The 23,888-nt window shown below is 39.9% G+C and overlaps 2 protein-coding genes across 2 annotated transcripts; one reads left to right on the top strand and one right to left on the bottom strand.

The window, feature by feature from the left end:
• The first annotated feature begins 264 nt into the window (after nucleotides 1-264).
• On the top strand, nucleotides 265-20,190 carry LOC142975273 (ionotropic receptor 75a-like). Its single transcript, XM_076118014.1, has 16 exons — nucleotides 265-607; nucleotides 1,259-1,312; nucleotides 8,490-9,588; nucleotides 10,821-11,029; nucleotides 13,961-14,052; nucleotides 14,730-14,890; nucleotides 15,247-15,558; nucleotides 15,835-15,950; nucleotides 16,225-16,395; nucleotides 16,778-17,010; nucleotides 17,584-17,792; nucleotides 18,130-18,252; nucleotides 18,571-18,719; nucleotides 19,088-19,220; nucleotides 19,575-19,719; nucleotides 20,109-20,190. The coding sequence occupies exons 1-15, from the start codon at nucleotides 591-593 to the stop codon at nucleotides 19,713-19,715; spliced, it is 3,219 nt and encodes a 1,072-aa protein (XP_075974129.1). The 5' UTR covers nucleotides 265-590; the 3' UTR covers nucleotides 19,716-19,719; nucleotides 20,109-20,190.
• Nucleotides 19,833-23,888, bottom strand: LOC142975383 (neuronal acetylcholine receptor subunit non-alpha-2-like). Its single transcript, XM_076118176.1, has 6 exons — nucleotides 23,769-23,888; nucleotides 23,207-23,403; nucleotides 22,034-22,357; nucleotides 21,508-21,764; nucleotides 20,959-21,166; nucleotides 19,833-20,638 (listed from the first exon to the last, which is right to left on the bottom strand). The coding sequence occupies exons 1-6, from the start codon at nucleotides 23,818-23,820 to the stop codon at nucleotides 20,519-20,521; spliced, it is 1,158 nt and encodes a 385-aa protein (XP_075974291.1). The 5' UTR covers nucleotides 23,821-23,888; the 3' UTR covers nucleotides 19,833-20,518.

Below are 23,888 nucleotides of genomic sequence, written 5' to 3'. Positions count from 1 at the left end.
ATTGGTAATCTACTATTTTTCAGCTAGGAGTAGAAAGGAGTTTAATTTACCCGTCCGTAGTACATATGTGTTTTAATAGTTTTATAAACTAAGGGTAAATTAATATGGCTAATAAATCGTGGTTTTATTTTGTTTTTGACTTGATTAACTTAAATTCAATGTTCAATTTTAACAAATGTTGTACCTTGAAGTTTGGAACGAAAAGGTCAGTAGGTCAGCTGTATGGAACTGTCATTAATGTCATTTAGCTGTCAATTGTCATGCTGTTGGATCTGACACTGACAGTTTCAATAGGAAAATCACGTACTTCGGACTTTAGTTTCTAATTCGTAATTAATTATATAGAATACATACGTAAAATAAACTCTCTGTAACTTTGTATGAAAGTCATATATACGTAGTCTTCCAGTCCTGTGGTGTTTTATAGTGGAACATAGTTCGTAAGCATGGGGAATAAATGATGATGTAAGGCACGGAGGTTTTATGCAACGTTGGAGAACTTCGGCAGTCAGGCAGTCCACACGGAACAGTGAAACTGAACGTACTATAAGAGCTTTACCCGCAGTGATCCATGTGCCTTAGCTATTGAAATGGGAGACAGTGTAAGGTTAGTATATAAATAATTACATAGTGTGAAAGTGTGTGTACATAACAGTTAAACATACATAATGCAATGTCACTTACTTATTGTATGTGCTAACAAGTTGCTATATTATTTTTTTTAAACATAACTTCAAGGCTATTTTTTTTAAATTAATGATTCTATATTTTTTTAATAAATATTGTAGTGAATATCAACAGTGAGTTTCTTAAACATAATTTGAATTATTTAAATTAACAAATAATGGAATATTTAATGTGGGAACTCATTACCTTGAGAAGTTCCGTATTAAAATGAATAACAACTAAGAATTTTACACTTCTATTACTAATTGATTATCATTCCTATTTGATGGAAGAAGTCAATTAAAGTCGGATTGAAAAACGAATATGTTAGGATGTAAAAGAAATGATTTTGTAATAAATAATTTTAACCCATCACCGAGAGGGTCTCCTCTAGGAACTAGAGAGATGATAATAACACTTATTTTAATTCCTAAATACCTATATCCATGGCCAATATCTTATCAATGAATGAGATAGTTAATGTAGGAAATCATCTGTCAACTGATAAGCCATCAAATACTTATCTAAAAGTGATGAAACTAAGGCAAAAAGTGTTTAAGATAATAAGTTTATCTGAAATATCTTCTTCCAGACATAATATGGAACTACTGCACACTCCGAGTGACTGCAGTGAAACAATGTCAAGGTACATCACTTATTAATTAATTAAAGTAGATTAAACTCTTTATCAAAAGCTTAAATAATAATCTAGCTATCTTCTGTAGTATTAGAGCTAATCTTTGTGATCTAACTTGGTTTATTATTAGATATGAATAGCAGGACTTCTTCCTGGTGTGATTATTGTACTAACGTTGTACTGGGCGATACTGTAATAAAATTAATAACATAATCAATTCTTATAGAAAATATCAATAGATGTTAGAGTTGTGTGTCCACTGTTGCCGAATTGGAATATACAGAAATTAATTTAAAGGGACAAATCCTAACAGTCCGACACTCCTATATCAACCAAATGGGTGTGCAGATTTGCATTCCTTTAAAAAGTTTAACAACACTAAAGTATGCCAAAACATGCATTGAATATTTGTTTCACTTTTTGTGATAAGATTATAAGTATTAACAGTAATTGTGTATTGCAAAAGTAGTTATTAAAATACAATCTAACAATAATCCAAGTTTCATAGTGTGTATTAAAAATGGGCTTATCAGAACTGTAGTTTTTCAATTTCAGGTGAATGGCTTGTAACTGAAGGTGATATCACCAGTTCCTTGCACAGTATGTAGTATATTAGACACATTTATTTCTACATTGTACTAACACACGGTGGTGCATGGTGTCATGTCGGTATGGTTCTATCGTCACATCTACTAAATTACTAAACTATCAAGTGTATTGGTTGATTGCTCGCCAATTGGAATCAATTGAGAATAGTTTCAAATGTTTATGACTACACATTTTTTAAACTGATTAATTTGAAGTTTGAATAGTTGTTAGTTAATCTTTTTGTTACATACTCTGTGACTATGGTACAGTTTGAGTTGTCTTTAGTCTATGCGTACCATTTTTTTTTCCTTTGGCTTCCAAGTAATAGATACAACCTTTTACTCATACTTTCTAATATAAATATACAACTTGACACAACCCACATTTGATTCTTATATAAGTATTAAAACAAAGATACAAAACATTTTCTACAAATCTAAGCTCAATTTAGATAGATAGCTATTTGTAAATAGCACAATACTCTGCAAACAACTGTCGTAGCTATAAAGTTTCAAAGTTGTCTTAATTAAAATAACAATAAGGATAAAATCTAACTCACACCTAACTAATTCATTCCTAGTTCTTCTATTTAGTTCTTTCCTGCTTGGAAAAAACATTCTCAAGAATTTGATAGTTTGTGCAACACTTTCCTGTAAAGAGAAGCAGCATAATTAAAACATTAATAGAACCACAGATCATTGAATTTGCACTTTGCCTCCAAAATATGAATGAATCAGTTTATTTTTATTAGGTAAGATAAAAATAATCTTAGCTACCTTGTTATGAATAAAAGCATATATTTGAAAATATCTGTACTGAACAGTAAAAATGAACATTATATATTTTGAAAGACTGCAAACAGTTACATTATTGTTGATAAATAGTCACGCGACCTCTAAAGTGTTCGTCCTCAAAGAAAGCACTCATTCACTTAATTATATTATTGTAGTTAGGTGCACGTGAATAAGCACGAGATTGTACCGGCACATTTGTATGAAGTACCGGTCAAGTTGCGCGGCGCTCTGCGCTTGTGATAACAACCAATATCGATTTATTACAGGCGCGCTCTTGAAAGTTTTTGTGATATCTCGTGTTCAGTACGCGACATTGAAATTTGTTGTTCTGAAGTACCTAGCAAGTCGCTGATCGGACGTTGAAAAATATAGACATGTAGACGGTATGATGATGTGACGAAATGACTTCGTTATTGTTAAGTCATCTTAGCACATTGCTTTTATTTTGTTTTTTTCGCAGCGTGTTGCTGCTAATTTAACCACAAATGAGAAAGATGTACCCAGTTAAGATTTTGGATTATAATGAAGGAAACCTAGATAAAGTTACGCCGTTTTCCCATAGGGACATGTTTTGTAATAAGAGTTTATTTATAACTCAATAATTACTTACTAAGTGTATATAAATGTTATGCATATAATGCACGCTATGCATTAATACAGTCCAATTAATAAGAATAGTGGTGCGCGCCTGACCTTACTCTTGTATTGCGTATCAGATCGTTCCCGCATGCCCGCGTCATCGCCGCGACATTATTGATGTTATGAAGCACACTGATTGTTCCAGCGCTTATCTGGAAATAGGTTTATAGCTTGTTTACACTGTACACAGGAACTAACGAGGATTTCTCGAACTTGTAACAATTTCAGGAACGCGTGAATAAGGTCCGAATATGGCTATAGAGCTGACGGGCTTTTGTCAGAATAAATCGTAATTTTACGTTAAAATGAAGTCAAATATTCAAGAGTAACTAAGAAACCTTGCACCTTTTTTCAAAGTCTCTTTTTATGTTGCTTCGAGATATTGCGTCTCCGCATGACGGCTAGTTAGTACCATCAATAGACTTTTTGTTCAGTAATGACGATACATATTATGTAAGTAATAAGTATCTTAAATGTTCAGCTAAAGATTTCCTAGAGTTATACCTAGTAGGTAAACTAGAAGCTTCATAAAGCAACGCGATATACACTCTACACTTCATGAAAAAGAAAACTTGCGTTTAGGTGAAGCCAAGTTTTTTTGCAACAAAATACATAAACTTAATATATTATAACTTATAGATTTATGTGCTTCCTGCTCATAATGATCTAGACTTCATAAACATTATTGAAATATTCTTGTAGCTCTAAATATTCTGTCATATGTCTTAAATTCAAGTAATTTGTGTCTTTGTTTATTACTTATTGGTGCGACCTCTATGTTGTTCGATCATTTGCTTTGCTAATTTTATGTGCTTTAAACGCTATTGTAATAAAAATACATCTCAAGAACTTCCTACACTAGCTGCATATTTGTACCCGCCATGTTACCGACGGATAATACCGATGTAGTTTCCCTGAATAAGTACTTTACTTTACACTGTAACTACGCCCTTACCCCCGGTTTCTAAGGTACATTTAGCGGTAGTTTTTAGGTAGGTTTATCTATCCAATGGTGTCAAAACTCATGTAAAAAAAACGCTATTGAATAGATAAACTACCGCTAAATGTACTCAGAAACCGGGGGTTAGAGGTATACCCAGGCCAGTGCATCTATATAATATCCAATATTTGAAACGTGGTCTAATGACGAACAAACATCCTCTAAGAAAGGCAATGTCTAATGTTACAGAAATATTACCTTTTTAAAGGATTTCTGAAATAAAAAATAAATGTCGCCCTCGCTTACATAATTTGTAATAACAAAATGTCAAGATCATAAATTCATATTTTTTATATTAATATTTCCTGTTGTGTGTCCGTATCGTGTTACGCAAGGTTTATTAAAGAATGTAAGCAATTAAGCATGCTCCTTTTATTTGTTCATTAAAAAACTATCGAATGAATATATTTTGAGATCTGTAAATGAAATTATAAATATTTAATTATATGTATTATACACTTGTGTAAGTTACTGCACTTCAAACAATAACTTGTCTACATTTTAAATACTTCAGATTTATGTAGTGTATTGTTTCATCACTACGCACTGTATTTAAATTCCGTGGTAGAGCCACAAACATCGAACTTATTTTTTTCCTTCACATTAAAATGTGTTCTTGAATAATGTTTTGGATTTTGAATTTGAGTACTTAATTTAAAAGTATAAATACGTGGGTACCCGTGGAGATTGTTCTAGAATTAGTCTTGTATGTTTTGGGACATGATAAGTAAAATGTAGTTGACACAGATGTGAGCGAACACGGTGAACACGTTGATGTTTGTTATGAGATGTATTTTCATTACATTGTGTCGCTCCTCGCGTCCGCTTCACAAATAAATAACTTTATTTGTCTGAAGTGAGGCGTAGCGCGGGAAACTGTCAGCGTTACAACATTTCACTATACACTATTTAAACTGGTCATACAAACTATACGCGATTGTTTTATCTCTTTCTATCTTACGATTGATATTGTAAGATGAAAAGTGACTGAAGATTCAATTGATTTATCGCAGAAGACTTTTCATTAATAGGTGCTTGACATTTTGAAGTATATTTGATAGTAGTGAAATGTTGTGAGGATGTCAGTGTACGTAGAGCGTTGTTTGGTTGTTGTCACTGGCACATGTCGCAGCTGAGGCGCGGGGGCGCGGGCGGCGCCGGGGCGCGCGCCGCTGCCGCCACTCGGCGCGCTCCAGCGCGACATGGCGCAGCCCTACCGGTAGGTACCTGCGCTTTATCATGTAACTAGCACAGCAAACATTGCAGCCTCCCGGCTACTGCCACCACTCACATATTTACATGCAGATAAACCTCTGCTGCTCCGTACTTCTGTCTCATCACTTCAAACCACATTGTTTTTATAGGTGGTCGTGTGTGAATTAATTAACACTTAACAATTACGTGGCCTCGCGGCCGGCGCACACCTCACTCGCTTTTACTTTACAATCGTTTTAGTTGTGAACTACTGATAGAGGAACATGTAAGTGTCACTGTTTATAGCTCTACAATACTCTACATATTGTGCGAAAGAGACCAAAGTAAATTACAAATATATTTAATCAACGATCATAAAACATAATGGTATGATATTATTTTTCTAAGTGTTATTTTATTGTATTGAATACGGTGGCTTCTTTTCGTACAAAATGTACAGTGATCATGTATAATTGTATATTTGTTTCGTTCAAAAAAAAATACTGAAATACCCGCAGTACTGCATTTGCGCGTGCACCGCACCGTATCGCGTTCTTCAAAGATCATGCTGACGGGCATATTACCATAATACCTAGATATGATATAGAGTCAGTAGAGCTTATTGATGAGATGTGGCTCGGCCTATCAATGCGAGCTTAACTTATCGTTATTTCTCAGTTATTTGTATTAAAAGTCTTGTTCCTTATTCACCAAATAGCTGAATGAGGCTCAGACGTTTTATAAGTATAGATAAAAAATGATACAGTTATATAGATAGCGAGCAACCTTGTCTTATTGATAAACGATATTGCTGAATTGCGGGATTGTAGTTAATAGCACTGTCGCACTTTTCCCTAACAACTGTACCTACTGGTGGGGATTTTTTTTACACTTCTCTCCACCACACCGTCACTGGTAACGCCTGGTTGCCACTTGTCGGGTGTCGGATCCGAACATTAATCGTTTACGGTTAATCCGAACATTATGGTTTACGATAAATGTGAATAGCTTCATATAAAATGCTCTGCTACTAGAACCACCGATTATAATTCGGATCCGACACCCGACAAGTGGGAACCAGCGCTTAAGGTTAGCTGTCAGGGGTTAAAGGAACAGCCCATACGCTTGTCACAGTTTCAATCAGCCTATAACGTGTATATGTGTTGAAGCACGTCGTCCATTCTTTAACTGTTACTAATTCATTTTACATTGGTGTGAGACATGTCATCGTGTTGTCATTATGAGTACAATCGGTGCAACACATCGTTGTATTACAGGATGTTAGTTCGACACAGTCGTGGATACAACTATATTTACTAACCCCCGGTTTCTGAGGTACATCAAGCGGTAGTTTATCTACTCAATAAGGTTTAAACTCATATAAAACGCTAACGCTATTCAATAGATAAACTACGGCTAAATGTACTCAGAAACGGGGGGTTAGTAAACTTCATCTTTCATCATAATTATATAAGAATACGGGAATTAACAAGAACACGCATTTAACGTTATAATACTTGACGTTTTGGCGCAGATTACACTGGCCGGGGTCGCAGGCTGACTGTAGTGCAATGCAATGCGAAAGTTTAAAAGTTATTTATTTAACATGTGTGATAGTTAGTTTCCAACTTTTATGTGAATGAAAACTTTCCAATAGTTGTTTAATAAAAGTAAATTTATTACTAGAATGCTACAGTAGCGTTACATTAATGCAAATTGCGTTTTTTGTTCTCAAAACAGTAGTTTTATAGCCGAAATAGTTGTATTTTGATAGTCTTAGCAACTTTCGAATATTTTGATATCATTAACACAGGTTGTTGTGGTTTTCTTATCAATATGTCACACGCTAAACACTGTTTGTTTAGAATTTAGATAAATATAGAACGTTATAATTTTATAGGCTTTCATTTATCATCAAACAGTTGACATTACTTTCAAAAGCCTAATACTCTGCGCTGTTTAATGTAGGCATGATAATGTAGAAAATATGTAAATTTTTTGGACGTAATTTTGTAATGCGATACTAATTATAAAAAACTGCTCCATTTAACAAATATAATTTTATTTTCCTTTAAGATCTTAGATTAAATTGACACCGAACATTATTTAGTGGCGATGAAATTAGATTTCTATATACATATTTATTGATGTCACAAAAATAACTTAAAAAACCTATCGGTTGACATTTTACATTTTTACATTTAAACATGTTTTATTTATAGGTAGTAAATTATTGCAATTTTATTTGTTTTATTTGAGTCGGAATCGCATTAAATTCGCTATGACATTTGAGGGCTGATTCTAAGATTTCGTATAGTCAAAGCAAGCAATAATTGTTGGTACTTACGTCATATGAAATTAGCGAAGTCGTAGTGTTTACACAATGTAGTCGCTGACCTAAGTACTATGTTGTAGTTAGTAGTGCAGATTCGCTGACCCGCGGGTCCGGGCCGGGCTCCTGAGCGGCATGCGTCGTAGTCACACATACATAAGTGAGTGAGCGAGTCCCGCGGCTCACTGTCGCGGTGCAATCGTCGATAATCAGTCGCAAGTCGCTCGCGGCTTTACTTATCTATTGACAAATTGTAATTAACGCTCCATTTTCCACATCTTATCATTTCGCTTATTACTTAATCTGTGCTCGCAATCATTACGTGTGCCGGCCTGTGTGCGCGGATTTCTGATTATAAATTGTCTCAACTGTAAGCTTCGTATTAATTATTCGTCCTTTTCTTTCGTTCGCGCACCTATGGAAAGTTTAAAGTCAGATCTTATCAGCACATGTATCACTGGGACTATATAACGTCGTCTAGACCTTTCGTGTTTATTATTCGCGATAAGTTGGCACCAATTCTGCACTTTATACTAGGTGTTACCAAATAATTATCTAGAATTTAGTTGTGAAATAGTATCGCGTGTGTTAGTTTGTGCGACTGTGCCGGTTCTTACGTGTGTGTGTGTGTGGTCGCAGGTTGAGCGAGCAGAAGGAGAGTTCTCCGTGTATAGACCGCGGCGACACGTTCGCAGTGAACATGTGGGGCGCTCAGCGGCGCGTCACGCTGGACGTGCTGATGACGTGCTGGGGCATCGGCACGTGGCTCGGCGTCAACGGCCTGTACGTGCAGCTGCCGCTGCTGGTGGAGCGCCTGCCCGAGGGCTGGGCGCTCGCCTCCTCCATGGTGCTCGCCGTGCAGTTCGCCAACGTCGGCATCCTGCTGTACGGCGTGCTGCGCAAGATCACCTCCAGAATCTCAGACGTGCCCTACATATACGGACTGCTGCACATAGGGACGCTCGCGTTGATCCTCAACGCTTTCCTCTACGACAAGACGACTGTGATCCGTGGTAGTGAACGTTCCATCGCGTACTTAACACTGACATTTTTCGCGGCGCTGGTGGGCTGCACCAGCTCCGTGCTGTTCTACCCACACTTAAGACACTTCCGGAGCGTGTACCTCGCTACGTACTTAATGGGGGAGGGGCTCAGTGGCTTCATACCTAGTATATTGGCCCTGATACAGGGCGTGGGCGGGGAGCCGGAGTGCATTTATCCCGAGGACAAAAACTCGACAGTGACGGCGGTGTACCCGCCGCCGCGGTTCGACACCACCGTGTTCCTGTTACTGCTGGGCGGACTGTCGGCCGCCAGTCTCGTCAGTTTCACCACTATCAACAATTACAAAGGCTTCGATTCCGAAAAAGTGGATCTAGCGGTGGCGGCCAAGGACGAGGAGGCGACGGTGGCGCCGGAGTCGATCACGAGCGCGCGCTGGCTGGGCGTGCTGGGGCTCATGGTGGTGCTGAACGCGCTGAACAACGGCGTGATGCCGTCGGTGCAGTCGTACTCGTGCATGCCGTACGGCACGCGCGCCTACCACCTGGCGGTGACGCTGGGCGCCATGGCCAACCCGGCCGCGTGCCTGGCGGGCGTGTGGCTGCGCCCCGTGCACTACAAGCTGCTCGGAGTGATGCTCACGTTCGCGCTGCTGCCCTTCTGCTACATCATGACGACGGCGCTCATGAGCCCCGCGCCGCCGCTCCTCAACACCACTGGCGGCATATTCCTAGTTGTAAGTGTTCGTCTACTTGTATTTTTATAAACATTAACAATTGTGTGTGGCCTTCGCCGCATGTATGTGTACATTGTTATCGTCTGTTACATGTATTAATACGGTTCATTTCCAATGTTATCGAGGCATCGTAAATGACGTTCAAAAATACGATACTTAGAGGTGTAATAAACTGTTGGAAGTGAACGAGTGTCTGAAGATAGTACGTTGTTACCAAGGGCAGGTGTAGTTTATCATAGTCAGGGTGACTAGAAAGTCAGAGATAGCTTGTGTTATTTCCGGCAAATGTTGATAGTCGCGGGACTTCCCCGTGGATGTCTGTCCCGTACTTTCACGGAGAATATTTCTCATCAAGTGGTGTCGAGTGGTCACGAGTGGAGGCAACAAGGTGACCTCACGCGTAACCTCCTCTTAATGTCCGATAACCTCTGTCCTTGGTCGTTTCATTAGTTTTTTCTCCATCGGTTTCATAACATCAGTGACAAAAACAGTTCAGACACAAACATTATTGCAAAGACTTTATCGACTTGGTCTCGCGCTAAATTATTGCAACTTCTAATACACCAACGGGGTAATTAATATAGCTAAAGGTCGTTTTGGGAATAGAAAAAAAAGGATATTGTGCGTTGATCTAATGCAGGTTTCATGCAGGATTGTTCTTACTTAGATGTTTTCCACTATCTTCATCACTCTCAATGACCGCTTGAGATAAGGTTTTTGAAAACTGCACTGCATCATCGATGTTGTCTTTGCTCTAGTCCTTCGATTATTCGATACAACCGATACTAATCTTCTTTATTGTCGATGAGTAGGTAGTAGTTGTTGATGAGTAAGTAGTTGATGCGTGCTTTGCTTTATTTTAAGACTGGGTCATTCGCAGGGCACTTACCGTTATCTGATTGCAATAAATCCTCATAAAAGGACTTAACTTATCAACCGCACGTTTGGAACAGTGTAACTCGCTCACCTCGCCGCAATCCCACCCGCGAAAAAAAATTGTGTGATCAGTGTGATGAGCACGAGTATTTGTTCTGAGCCGGGTTGTTAATGTATCTATATAAATATGTATTTAGAAGTATATAAGTATGTTTATCAGTTGTTTGGTGACATAGTAAAAGCTCTGCTTAGTTTGGAATCAAATCCCCGTGTGTGTTGTACAATGGTATTTATTTATTAAATTACTTAATAAAGGATCTATTATGAAGAATGTAACGTGACGTGTGTGTCTGCAGGTGATTTCGTGGGTGCTGGTGTCGGGCGTGGTGTCGTACGCGCGCATGTGGGTGTACGGCTGGGCGCGGCGCGGCGGCGCGCGGGGCATGCGCGCGTGCGGCGCCGTCACGCAGCTGGGCTCCATGCTGGGCTCCATCGTCACCTTCTGCCTCGTCAACTACACGCGCCTCTTCGTGCAGCCCGACGTCTGCCCCGCGCTGCCCACGCGGTAGTCGCCGCCCACTACTTAGTTACTTAATTTATTATAGACAAATATAGTTACCTATTTAATGTTGAAGTTTATTTGCTGTGTTTTATTTTGAGTCATGAGCACGAGTCACATCTCTAGATTTCGCTAGTAATCAATGGAGCTATGTATTATGTTCATCTGATGACTTTTAAAACTGACTTGCACCTGCATACCTACTTTTGCTCGTGGCTCTACATATCAAAATTACCCGGACCATAGACAGCTCCAAGGGGTGAAAGCATGATCTCCCCCGCTTTTAAATCTTAATCGCTTTTTAATGCTCAAGACCGAAATTTGTATTGTCTGATCGTTACAAAGCATAGGGCGCAGATATTACTTCGGCAATTTTTGATTGAAATGTTATTCTACTTTACTAATTGAGACTTATGTGTTCTGAGTTCTTCAGATCTATTTGATAAAAACACAATGAGAAAGCCTAATACCATTTTTTCTCAAAAGTCTTTCAAAATAGCAGCATATGAGAAGTCAGCGAAATATTCCAAAAAAATACGTAAACATATTATTCCAAATTCTTATGCAAAAATATATTACCCAAGTTATTTATTTGTGCATACAAATTTGTAACAAAACACTTAAAAATATGCTTAGTTTCTCTTTATAAGAGTATTGACCTTTCTGAATCATTACGACAACACTTTTTTACTTAGGTATTAGTCAAATCGCCTGCGCGGGAGTTTTTTATCCCCTTAAGAGGCACTTAAATCTACAGCTAAGTAAACTAAGTGATCATCATTCTGTTTTTATTTCCACATATTTACGACCAAACAACATGTTTTTCTATTTATTTATTTTTCCATACTATGTTTCTTATGGTAATGGGACTGGGTTGGCCACATTACCTGCCTGCATCCAGAAAGGTGGGCTTATATATCCACTAACTGGGTGCCAGAGGATGGATGGCGGGATGACCTGGACGCATTTAAGAAGGACTGGTCGGAACTTGCCGCCGGTAGGTTGATATGGAAGGAAAAGAGGGTGGCATATTCCTAATAATGGGACACTCAACCAGGCCAAGGAAAATATGTTATGTTCACTTGTTTCATTTGGTTTTTGGGTATTTTTTATGTCTCCAAATTAATGTAGGTCGCCTAATGTGTTGTGTTTAAAAATCATTGGTTTAATGGGTTTTGTTATAAGTGGTTTTGTTTTATCAATATTATTAATTGTTACAGTTTTAATAGCTAAATAATGCACGAGGACATTAGTTCTCGTATCTCGTGCGTCTTATTATAATGGTTATTTAATTGTAAAAAAAGATTAAATCTAGTCTGTCATACAGACATTATAGCCCAGCAACTTAGTAAAGAGGATTGTATGCAAGTTTTGAGCAGAGATATAAAAAAAAACAGTACCTAATTATCATTATTATGCACTTGACGATAATCTATTTGATTAACTACGTATTTTTTATAAATAGAAACTTTATTCTAGAAAAATCGTATATATGTATCGATTCTCACTCGCTAATAAGTTGTCAGACTGCAGTATGTTTGTATTATTGTTCGTCAAATTGACACACGGGTCTTGTACAAGTTGATGTTTTGAAACATTCTACCACCTGACATTCACGGCTGAATCATGGCTCTGAAACTGTCATTAATAACACAAACTAACGCAGGTGCTACTGAAGAACTCAAGTTACAGTAAAAGACTTTAATTTAAAACTCTTAACCAACAGGCTTTCGATCAAAGGAATACTTATTTGTTTCGGTCGAATATCGAACTCTAGATTCTCAGCCACTAGATGCGCTGTTGACATTGTGAAAATATGAGCTTATTGTTACAGCGTCTTATATCTTCACATAAATAAATTTTGTTAAATAGAGTTCGGGTAATGTTAATAACGTGAATTCCGGCAAATCAAATCAAGATTGATATAAAATAAGAGGGACGTTAAGAACATGAAATTCGTTCAAAATAAGAAATTTATAAAGAATTGCCGCAAAAGACTACTGAAAAAATATTTAAATTAAGTTAAAAGTAGATAGTTTTACTGAAGGTTGTTTGTGAAATTACATACAAATTATCAATTATAGCTGAGTGGAGGTCATTACTTATACGCTAACGATGCACTATAATAGTGCAGTTTGATCGCTTCACAAACATCACAAATGTTCTTTATATCTAATACAAATGATATCTGATTGAAGAACCGTTAAGAAGTAGGTAGTTATATTCCTAAGAGGTTATAGTGTTACTTTATATGTTATCTGTCGCGGGAAAATTGTGTAAACAACTAGTACTATTATCAAATGTCACTATTTACTATGTACTTACTTAAAATGTAGGTTGAGTTTCTGTACACAAAGTTAATTCTATAGTAAATTAGAATTGCGGACAATTTTTAAGACAAATAGTTATATTTTTAGGTTTTGTTTATTTTCTGTCTGGGACAATGCCGTGATAGAGAATTGTTTTTAAAATTAATTTATTGAGTTCCAATCATGGCCAGGAACTATTAAGAAAAGTTTTTAAAATATGAAAATGAAGACCACTAAAGTGTTAACCTATCATAATAATTATGCTGCTGCAATGGAAATCTCCAACCCGCACTTGGCCAGCGTGGTGGACTAGTGGCCAAACCGGAAGGGGTTCCTTTCGAAAGGAGACTTGCCCAGCAGTGGTACAATAATAAATTAAAACATTGGATTCGTTGTAGTCTGCCATAAACAATACATTGTCAGCAGAAAGAGAACATAAAAGTACCTCCGGTTTTATACACCTACTAATTTATCAGCTGAAATAATACCAATGATAACCACAGCCATAAAGCTTACCCTTAAGAATACCTAACCAATAATACTTATTGCGTAGATATAATGAGTGAACAAACAGACAGTCCGCTGTATAATGATACCGTGAGGACTTGAAGACAGAGGCTCCGAGGAGGCGACGCACCATGGACGTGATCAGCTTCATCGTCACGTACTTCGTCACCAAGCACCTGTACATCATGTCTGCCTTCATATGCTGGCCGCCTGGTAAACTGACTTTTAGCTACTAAGATTTTACCTACCTATATACTGACAAGATAAAGCAAGATTTGGAATAGGTGTAGGTAGAATTTATCGGTACTTGCAGTTGACTAATACCTTATTCTTACCCTGTTCGAAAGTCTTGTACATAATAATAAATTTAACCCATTAATGTCCCACTGCTGGGCAAGGGTCTCCTCCCGTAATGAGGGAGGGGTTAGGCCTTGAGTCCACCACGCTGGCCAAGTGCGGGTTGGGGACTTTGTATGTCCTCAATAAATGTATTAAACAAATTTTAAACATGCAAGGTTTCCTCACGATGTTTTCCTTCACCGTTGGAGCATGTGATAATTATTTCTAATACACACATAACTTCGAAAAGTCATTGTGGTGTTGCCTCGGGTTCGAACCTGCGACCACTTGCGTGGGAGGTACCAACTTATACCACTCGGCTATCACTGCTCTCATTGTACATAAAGTTCAGCTATAATGAAAAACGCCAGCCTACACAAGAATGGCTAAATTTAGTGCAAATAATTATCGTTATGGACGTCATCTTTCAAAGAAATCTACGAGACTGATGTAAGGATTTTAGTAGAGTTTATTTTAGGCTAAGTGAAGATACTAAAGGCTAAGTTGATTTTCTGATATACAAGTAATAACAGCTAGAAGTATGTTATCAGAGAAGACGTCGGAATTCCTGCGCGTCGCCAGCGAGGCCGGCATCAGAGTGAGGGTGTACACGGACATGCGTCACCCGCCGAGACTCAGTCCTTACGAGCTGCTGCGCGAGGCCATGATGGTGGACCTACAGTGTCCTGACGTCGAATATCTTCTACACAATGTAATGTATCATAGGATAAAAATTCATGTAAAACTATCGTTATATTTGTCTATTTTCGGGTAATATTGTAGAAGTCGTAAATACAAGAGTATCTTATCGTTAATTTTTGTGGCTTGACGCAAAAGGTTTGTTTATTTCTATTTTACACACACACACACACACACACACACACAATATCCCAATGACAAGAAATAATAATTAGTCCTAAAGTATTGAAAACCGAAGCGCCTACAAAAATAATCACTTATATTTTTTATCCGCTCTAAGTAAAAAGTTGCTATATTAATAAGAGCAGGCACTTCCTTTAACAAATCATTTCATCACAACTTTCAACCTTTATAACCTGCAAATTTTAGGCATCGTCAACCCGCGCGTTCAACTACCTGCACGCATGGCTGCTGATCCACAACTCCTCGTACGACAGAAGCATCATCGAAGACACCCTGGATGAGTACGAGATCCTCCCGGACGCCGACGTCGTATGGGCCGCGCCTGACACGCTAGTAGACGTGTACAGGGTGAAGGCTAAGCATCAGTATCTACTCACCAATCTGGGGTTAGACAGGAACTGCTCCAAGAAAGAGCTGGAGTCCATGTGGGGAGCCCTGCCCTCTACCGTGACCAGGAGGAAGAATCTACGACGGATGATGATGCCTGCTGCGTCGGTGGTGAGTGTCTAGGTGTATTAAAAACACATTTTATTACTATTTATAGTCCTTAATTAAAGCTTAGGAAAGCCTATTGTGCCTTATACCGGCCGGATAGGGTATCTAATCTCCGAGCTACAATTGATAATATTTCCGCAGAAATTGACATGTCTTCGACCTGGACATCGAACCCAGGATCTCACAATCGGTCACTTATCTACACATCTATTGTTTTGGATACTCGGATAGGTTAACCCCAAGTTCAGGGTATTTTTAAAGTGATGTGTATGTTTTCAGATAGGTCAGCCGGAGTTTTTCCGCGGTTGGTGGGACGTGAGCACGCGTCAGCTCGACACCTTCCCCAAGGTCACGCACCCGCTCATGATGCTCGCTTCTGAAGACATGAACTTTCAGTTAGTAATGCTATTTTTAGCACTTTATTTTGTGAGCCAAATTAAGAACCTGCAACTACTACCTATGTTAATTGGCAATAATAACTTTTTTATAAATTAGAGGTTTTGCAATTACCCTCAACGAGTTATTCCGTGATGGTCATGGTATCTCGGGGAATACGTAAAAATGGCCTTCGTGGTTGCAATTCAAGTAATCGGTAGTTTTGACAGCCAGTAACCACTAATCTTAGTGAAAAATAAATGACTGATTCATTTCCAATGTGATTGTTTCCAGTTTCAACATGCGTCAGGTGGACTTCTACGGCGTGGTGCATCCTAACGGCTCGTTCAACGGTCTGGTGGGGCTGCTGCAGCGGCAGGAGATCGAGGTGGGGCTCGCCTCCATCTTCATGAGACATGACCGCATGCGGGAGGTGCACTACTTCTCCGAGACCCTGGCGCTCACGTACGTATCATTATACTCTTATAATTGACTTTAGTAAAGATTTTGTTTGATTTGTAATAAATAAGAAGTAAAGGTAGGTAGATTCTTTAATAGATATCGGTTATCCGCGAAAAGGGGGGAATGAGGAAGAACGTGGTAACTGGAATTTAAGTTTGTTTTACGCTGTTCATCGTTTTATTTTAAACAGAATCCGATTTCATTGTAGACGATAGAGCTTTGCAGCAAAATTGTCACAGAATATTTTTTAAGCTTATGAAGGAATTGGAAAATTAAGATGGGTAACCCAAATAAGGCCTATGTCCTAATAAGGATTATTTTTAAATTTCACGCTTCTCGGTTTCATACCACCAATGTATAATATAAGTGTGTGCGTGTGTTTCAGTTGCGCATTCATATTCCGGCAGCCGTCCCGGTCGGCAGTATCCAACGTGTTCCTAGCTCCGTTCAGCGCGGGCGTGTGGTCAGCGTGCGGCGTGGTGGCCGCGTCTGCAGCCGTCCTGCTCGTTCTCCTGCGGAGAGTGAGAGAGAGGACACACCGGCAGTCCAGGGCGTTACTGGCGCCGCTCACGCTGCCCGACACGTGCACCTTCGCACTCGGGACCATGTGCCAGCAAGGTGACTATCTTGTAAATAAGTGCAAAGATAAGTGGGTAATACTAATTAATATGGAGTGTCTTATGAACTATGTATGTACTTAGAAGTCAAGTTGTTTACTACTTTCTAATTCAGCACATTTTATCCGTTTTATTATTTACCTACTTTTATATCCATAGAGATATCGAATTAGGGGTTGTATCTCCTACATCTTTTCCTCTCTGTTTGTTTTGGCAAAGACCAATATTTCGGTTTTCAAGATTTTCAGTTATAGTAGCACTCGTATTTAGCAGGTACTTATACCCGGTTAATAGCTGATAAGGATTTTTTTTAAGAAAGCCTAAATTGCACTCTCATGCAAAAGGGTGTTGCATGTTAAAAGGCCTAAAACAGTCTATTTATACAATCACGAATAAAGACAAAACAGGTCTGATGTTTCTAGTACTGCTTCAGATATTAAGAATGGTGGTGAAGGTGGAATTTTGACAGTTGTTTTTATACATTTGCTTACTTTAACTATAGGAATTAGGATAGATTATTATCTGACACTTACATCCAGCCGTGAAATTGGTTCTAAAATTGTTAAATGTCTAGGTTTCCACGTGACGCCGGCAGTGTCGTCGGTGCGGGTGGTGATGTTCAGCACGCTGATGACGTCACTGTTCGTGTTCACGGCCTACTCCGCCAAGATCGTGGCGCTGCTGCAGACGCCCAGCGACGCGCTGCGCACCATCGACGACCTCACGCGCTCGCCCATGACCCTCGGCGTGCAGGAAACTACCTACAAGAAAGTCTATTTTACGGTGGGTCTTCCATTTATGAGCCTTTTACACTCTTACAACTGGCCATGGAATTTGTTTTCGGATACGAAACGCCCTTATAAAATTAAAATTCTTGGTAATCGAAAAAGGGGATTGAATTAGGTGTCTGTACCAACGTTTCTTACGTCCGAACATAATATATTATTAAAAACTTCATCTTCATATATTCATTTTGTCAAACAGCTTTGATTCCTATAGGTACAGCTAGTTGATATAATTCAACTTGCAATCTTCCTTCAACTAGTTTAACATCCTGCACCGCTTCTATTAAGTCTTTAAAGTTCTGCTTATGAAAAGTTTTGCTATGTTGACATATCAGGAGGCAGCAGACAAGTCAGCACAGCAGCTGTACAAACGCAAGATCGTGCCTCAAGGAGAGCGCGCATACATCGGGGTTGATGAAGGCATCGCACGTGTGCGCACTGGACTTTTCGCTTTTCAGGTACCATGTACCAGAGAGTTAGTTACCTTATTGATAGAATTTTAAGCTTAACTCGAAGTGTTTCATATAATTAGAAGAACAATACAGTACCCCACTTTTATCAGGTATTGACTTTGAGTTAACAGCACTAGTTCTAACATTACGCGTCATAAGTTGTGTTCTTAAGCAACTGTTAAACATATTTTGTATGTATGTATTATGTAAATGAGTAACAGGCTCAAATTACCAATATGCCACTCATATAAACGAACGGCAAAGATAATAATTGGTAGTCGCGGCGTTTGCCTCCAAAAGTGTAAAATACGCCATGTGTGTCAGGTGGAGCGCAGCGCCGGCTACGACGTGATCACGAAGACGTTCACGGAGCGGGAGAAGTGCGCGCTGGACGAGATCGAGGCCTTCAAGATGCCCATGGTGTGCATCCCCATGAGGAGGTACTCCGGCTACCGGGAGCTCTTTGCTGTCAGGTATGTTTAATACACTACATACAAGTAAGTATACAATCGCCTAAATATTTAAAAAGCACTCCATAGTGATGTTGGCAACTCTTTATTTTAAAAGATAAAGCCATTGATATTAAGTCGGCAACATAACTCTACGGTTTGGTGAATCAGGCGAGCACTGTAAGGTGTTATAAGTTAATTCAAGTACAATAACTAAGTGCAATTAATGACTCCCACGCTAGTGGTTGAGGGCTTACCACCTATGTCTTTACCAATTCGTATACTTAATCAAAACAAAGACTCGTAACCAGCGGACACTGAAAACTTCGTAAAATACGATGATGTTTCTCTCCGCATGTGATATTATTTAACAGTGTATTGTAACTGTGTAGGATGCGTTGGCAGCGCGAGGTAGGTCTTATGGGTCAGGCGCGGCGCGTGTGGCTCGTGCCGCGCCCGCGGTGTGAGACTGACTCCGGCGGGTTTGTCAGCATCGGCATCATCGATGTACTGCCTGCGCTACAGGTACCTTTCCACAACTGCTATTTCCACATAATGTAGTCTGAGATTGGTTGAGCACCTGGAATTTTTCAAGACTGACGACTATTTTCAGTTTGTCATTCTAAACAACTATCGGTACCGAATTTTAACGTGTTCTGAACATGCCGAGTCGATATCATTCATCTTAAATACAACGTAACAAACATCCATGTTCCTGTGAAGTAGCTAATGTACTTATATACGAGCATGCTAAAAGATGCTCAATCAGAACGCAGTTGCTGTTAATCACTGATACTGACCAATGACATACTTTGAGGGCCTGTCCAAATTGTGGAAATAATATACATAGTAATATCAAGTTCTGTATAACATTGTCAGGCGCTAGCACTGGGCGCCGGCCTCGCGGTGGCTCTGCTTGGAGCTGAGCTGATGCTGCACGCGTTCAGCCACAGAGCGGCGTGCTGGCCAAGACACTCCTCTGCACAAACTGCACTCGTTGGAGATACCAGGTTTAACTAAATAGGTTCGCATATTTATTACACTAAAGATGAATTTATCTAGATAAGGTTAGTTTATTGTTGAAGCCGTTTATTTACAAGCTTTTATTTTTATTTACACATGAATAAAAGAAAATACTTCTATAAAATTGTTTATAAACTTTAATTACTTAAATCTCAATAATAGTAGTAGGAAACATATAGTACATTTAAAGATAAGTAGGTAGTAAGACAGTTGTCGAGCGAGGTTCTCGAAATAGGGTTCTGCCTTGAGTCCACGACGCTGGGTTAGTGCAGGTTTCTGATATGCACATAACTTCAAAGTTGTTAAACTTGTAGGTTTTGAACCTCCAATTCTTCTTCAAATACTACTTGGGTTGATGCATGGGACTAATAATTATTTCACTAATTTCAGTGATATTTACAATAGAGAGCACAGTAGATGACACAACTCTTCATTCGCACAAGAGCTGTTTAATCCACAGTTAAAAGTGGAGGTCAGTAATAACTCTAGACACAAATAACTGACTTTATTTAGTGACTCTACGACGCAGCGACGTGTGAAACAGACGTCATGTGCATATAAGCCCGTATGTAAAGATCACTGTCATTTTATTCTGTCTTTATTGTTCTCAACAAACGTAGACCTAGACGCCCTTGACAAAGTGCGACACGAGCGACCGACCAATTAGAGTAATAGCAGCAATATAGATGACTAATGTAATAATGTACATCAAAGGAAGGTTATGGTCCAATTTTCAAACACTGAAAACAGTTATTCTCGTGTCACAGACGTCACTGGTATGCCTGGTAGTGGAGGCGTAGTTAGAGCAGCTGTACTGCGAGCAGCACGAGCACGGTGACGCAGAGCGCGGCGCACAGCACGCGGTCCAGCAGCAGCGCCGCCGCCGCCCACGCGCCGCTCTCCGCGGACGAACACGTCTCCTGCACCACACACAGCTATGTACTCGCATTTCATACGTGAATCATTAAATATGTAACAATATACTTGCTGTTCTAGTTTTAATTGTAGTTTAGAGTTAGAAATCTAAAAGCATTGTAGATGCAGGAATAAAATGGATAAGGAAAATATCTAATACTTTTCTACTTCACACGTATTGAAGGTGTGTGTGAAAAGGTGGTTTGTTATAACACGTACTTAGAATTCAGAACCTAGATGATGTTTTAAGAGAGTTGCATGCATTAATAGTTTACTATGGAGATAACGGTTGGTATAAAGATAAAAATGGGAGTAATTCACTGACCGCTGAAGGAGTGAGTCGACACACAGTAGAGAGACTAGACAGCATGGTCCGCAGGTGGCGCGGCGGCGGCGCCGAGACCCGCGCCACGCGGCGCACGAGCGCGGCGGCGGCCCCGCACAGCGCGCCGCACGCACACAGCGCGCACAGCACCGACATCACGCGCGGACACGACGCGCCGCCCGGCATGCGGGACAGCGCCGAGATCAACCTGACGACACACACAAACAACGTTATTGCTGCTACACACTAGACATAAAACTAAAATGTCTATAATCCTACGTCTGAATTAACTCACGAGAGTTTGTTCGAGTAACTTTCAGCGAAGCCTTTGATCGATTCACCCACATTATCTGATCAAGAAAGACCTCATCTACTCAAATGACGAGTTTGTTGAAATGTTTATTCATTTTAATATCATAATTTATGATATACAGATGCGACACCAGACCACATCTCAGTTTCTTACCTGTTAGTATGTGGTGCACCACAAGGTTTTACACTTTGGCCTTTACTGGTGAGACCTTATGGGAGGTACTCATGTTCACTTACCATAGCGCAGAAGTAAAGGACGCACAAGCGGCTAGCGTGTGTCGCTGATCAGGCGGCAGCGCGAGCGCGGCGAGGATCATGAGCGCGGCGGCGACCAGCACGGCAGCAGCGGCGGCAGCGTGCGCCGGCGCGCGCCGCGACACCGCGATGTTCCACGACGCCACGCTCGTCTGCTCCTCGCCGCGGTACCAGATCCACGCGTCGCCAGCTATCGACTTGATCTCCCATGAACCGTTCTCGAACACCACCGTCGCGTGCTGGACAAAAGCACAATAGTTTTAATACGCATGCACTCTTTAAACATAGCCTTCCCGTCCTATGCCTTGACCAGCTGTAAAACCAATTACTAAGAAAAAAGGTACCATAGAACATGAATAAGGACAAGAGTAAGCGTAGATATTTATCAGCCCAAACAAGAAATAAGTAAGTAAATCGTTAAAAGTAACACTTGTGTTATATTAAAGTTAGTCTTAACGTAAAACTGAGCACAAAGATATTTACTATTTCGACATGTTTGTAAACTCACCTTATAATCAGCAATACGCATTTCAATCTCATCGAACCCATAAGCCCTGGAGCCAAACTTGAAGGTACAGTTCTGTGTGTCAGTGGGCCAGTCGTAGAGGTTCATGGTGATGGGCGCCGTGAGGTCGAGCCTCATGACCCAGGTCACGGCCCCCACGTACTCGATGCGGGCTCTGAGCCCCGCGTCGCCGGGCGTGCCCGTCATGCCCGTGGCGGCCGCGTTCAGCAACACGATGTCTGGGAGCCACAGACGTTCTGCTGCAGCGATTGCGTAGTCACATCCCCATTCTGTTTGGTTGAATCTGAGGCGACCGTCTTCCCACGTCTAGAAGCAAAATAAAACGTTTTGCTGAGAGGAGACCGACAAATTGGTTTGCTGTAAAGACATCTTAAGGCAAAATGTACCCGCAATAACATTCTCTACAGTCTTTTGGCGATTCTTTGTTGAGTATACTCAACTTACTTTAAGCGCCTACAATATTATGAGTGTTGTACGCCTACTCGTACAATAATATGTATTACATGTATTTCTATGCATAATAGGTTACACTTCATACATTACTACATTTTTTGTTTCTGAATCTCTCATACATTACTACATTTTTTGTTTCTCAATCTATTATCTTAGTACCTACATGTAGACAAATAGTTTGCTGCAGGAAGTGCAGGATTTTATATCCGCCATTTCTGGAAATTACCACACGATCACAAAAATAACAGTCAGGAATGATTTAAAACCGTGTTGTTAATAATAACAGAGCTGATAAAAACTTGTGTAGGCGTGCACTAATCTTTTAAATTGTCGTTCATTGAACTATACCTACTTAAAGGCATTAAATTAGATGAAAAATATCGTTTTGGCCCTCACGTAGAACTTACTGAAAGATTCATAAAACTTGAAGGAACAAGTCTTGTTAAATGGAGAGTTTATGAATTTTAAGATTACTACCGGAAGTATACAATCCATTCTGTAGCTAAAGGTTCAGTCACAGTTGCAAAACGTAGTGTGAAAAAATATTCCAATCACGGCCTAAGTCACTCTATATCCCAATAATCTCAAATTTTCCAGTCATCTCGTTCTATAATAGTATCCATAAGTGCACTTTTCTCCTTAATTCCTATAATCACAGATCTCCCGGCCATGTCACTTGCTCCATATAACCACTATCCTTACCATCTTGAGATCAGTGAGCAGCCTCATCTCGGAGCTGTCCTGGTCGACGGTGGCGTGCCTGACGTCAAGCGTGACGTAGACGATGAGCCCCGCGCCGTTGGGCGGCGGCATGTCGCGCTCGTACCCCGCCAGGAGACCGTCCAGCCGGATTGACAGGTCCGTGGAGTTGTGGCACTGGCACCATGACACTTGCGACCCTGGAAATAACACATACAGGTTTAAAGGTAGTGTAAAGGCTGATGAGGATAGTTTCTGGGTACGTAAAGTGGGTTTGCTACTGTTATGCAACGTGGCAGTGCTTTCTTGTAAGCTAAAAATAATATTTAAATAAAACGGTCACTTGTCTAGTCCACTACTAATTCACAGTACTTTACACTCGCTGGAGAAGAAATTTTTAGGAGGTGGCTGTAAAAGTAAGAGTTAAGTTACTAATTAATGAAATTATGGGCAGCTAACAGGACCACACAATTACTGTTAAATTCGGACTAATCGCGATTTATTTACCCACACATAAAAATATAAGTTTATGGGTATAAAGTACCATGTAATTTAGTTTATTTACCGTATAGACAGAAGAGCAGGGTGATAAACAGGAGTGTTGGAAGTGACGCCATGTTTGCGACTGATGGTGCGGCGCGGGCTGCAGCGAGCGATCGCCGCCGACACTCGCCGAGTAGCGGCA

Source organism: Anticarsia gemmatalis, chromosome 9 (assembly GCF_050436995.1).
Source record: "Anticarsia gemmatalis isolate Benzon Research Colony breed Stoneville strain chromosome 9, ilAntGemm2 primary, whole genome shotgun sequence".
In the NCBI taxonomy this organism is placed as follows: domain Eukaryota; kingdom Metazoa; phylum Arthropoda; class Insecta; order Lepidoptera; family Erebidae; genus Anticarsia; species Anticarsia gemmatalis.
This window is presented reverse-complemented; position numbering and strand designations above follow the sequence as displayed.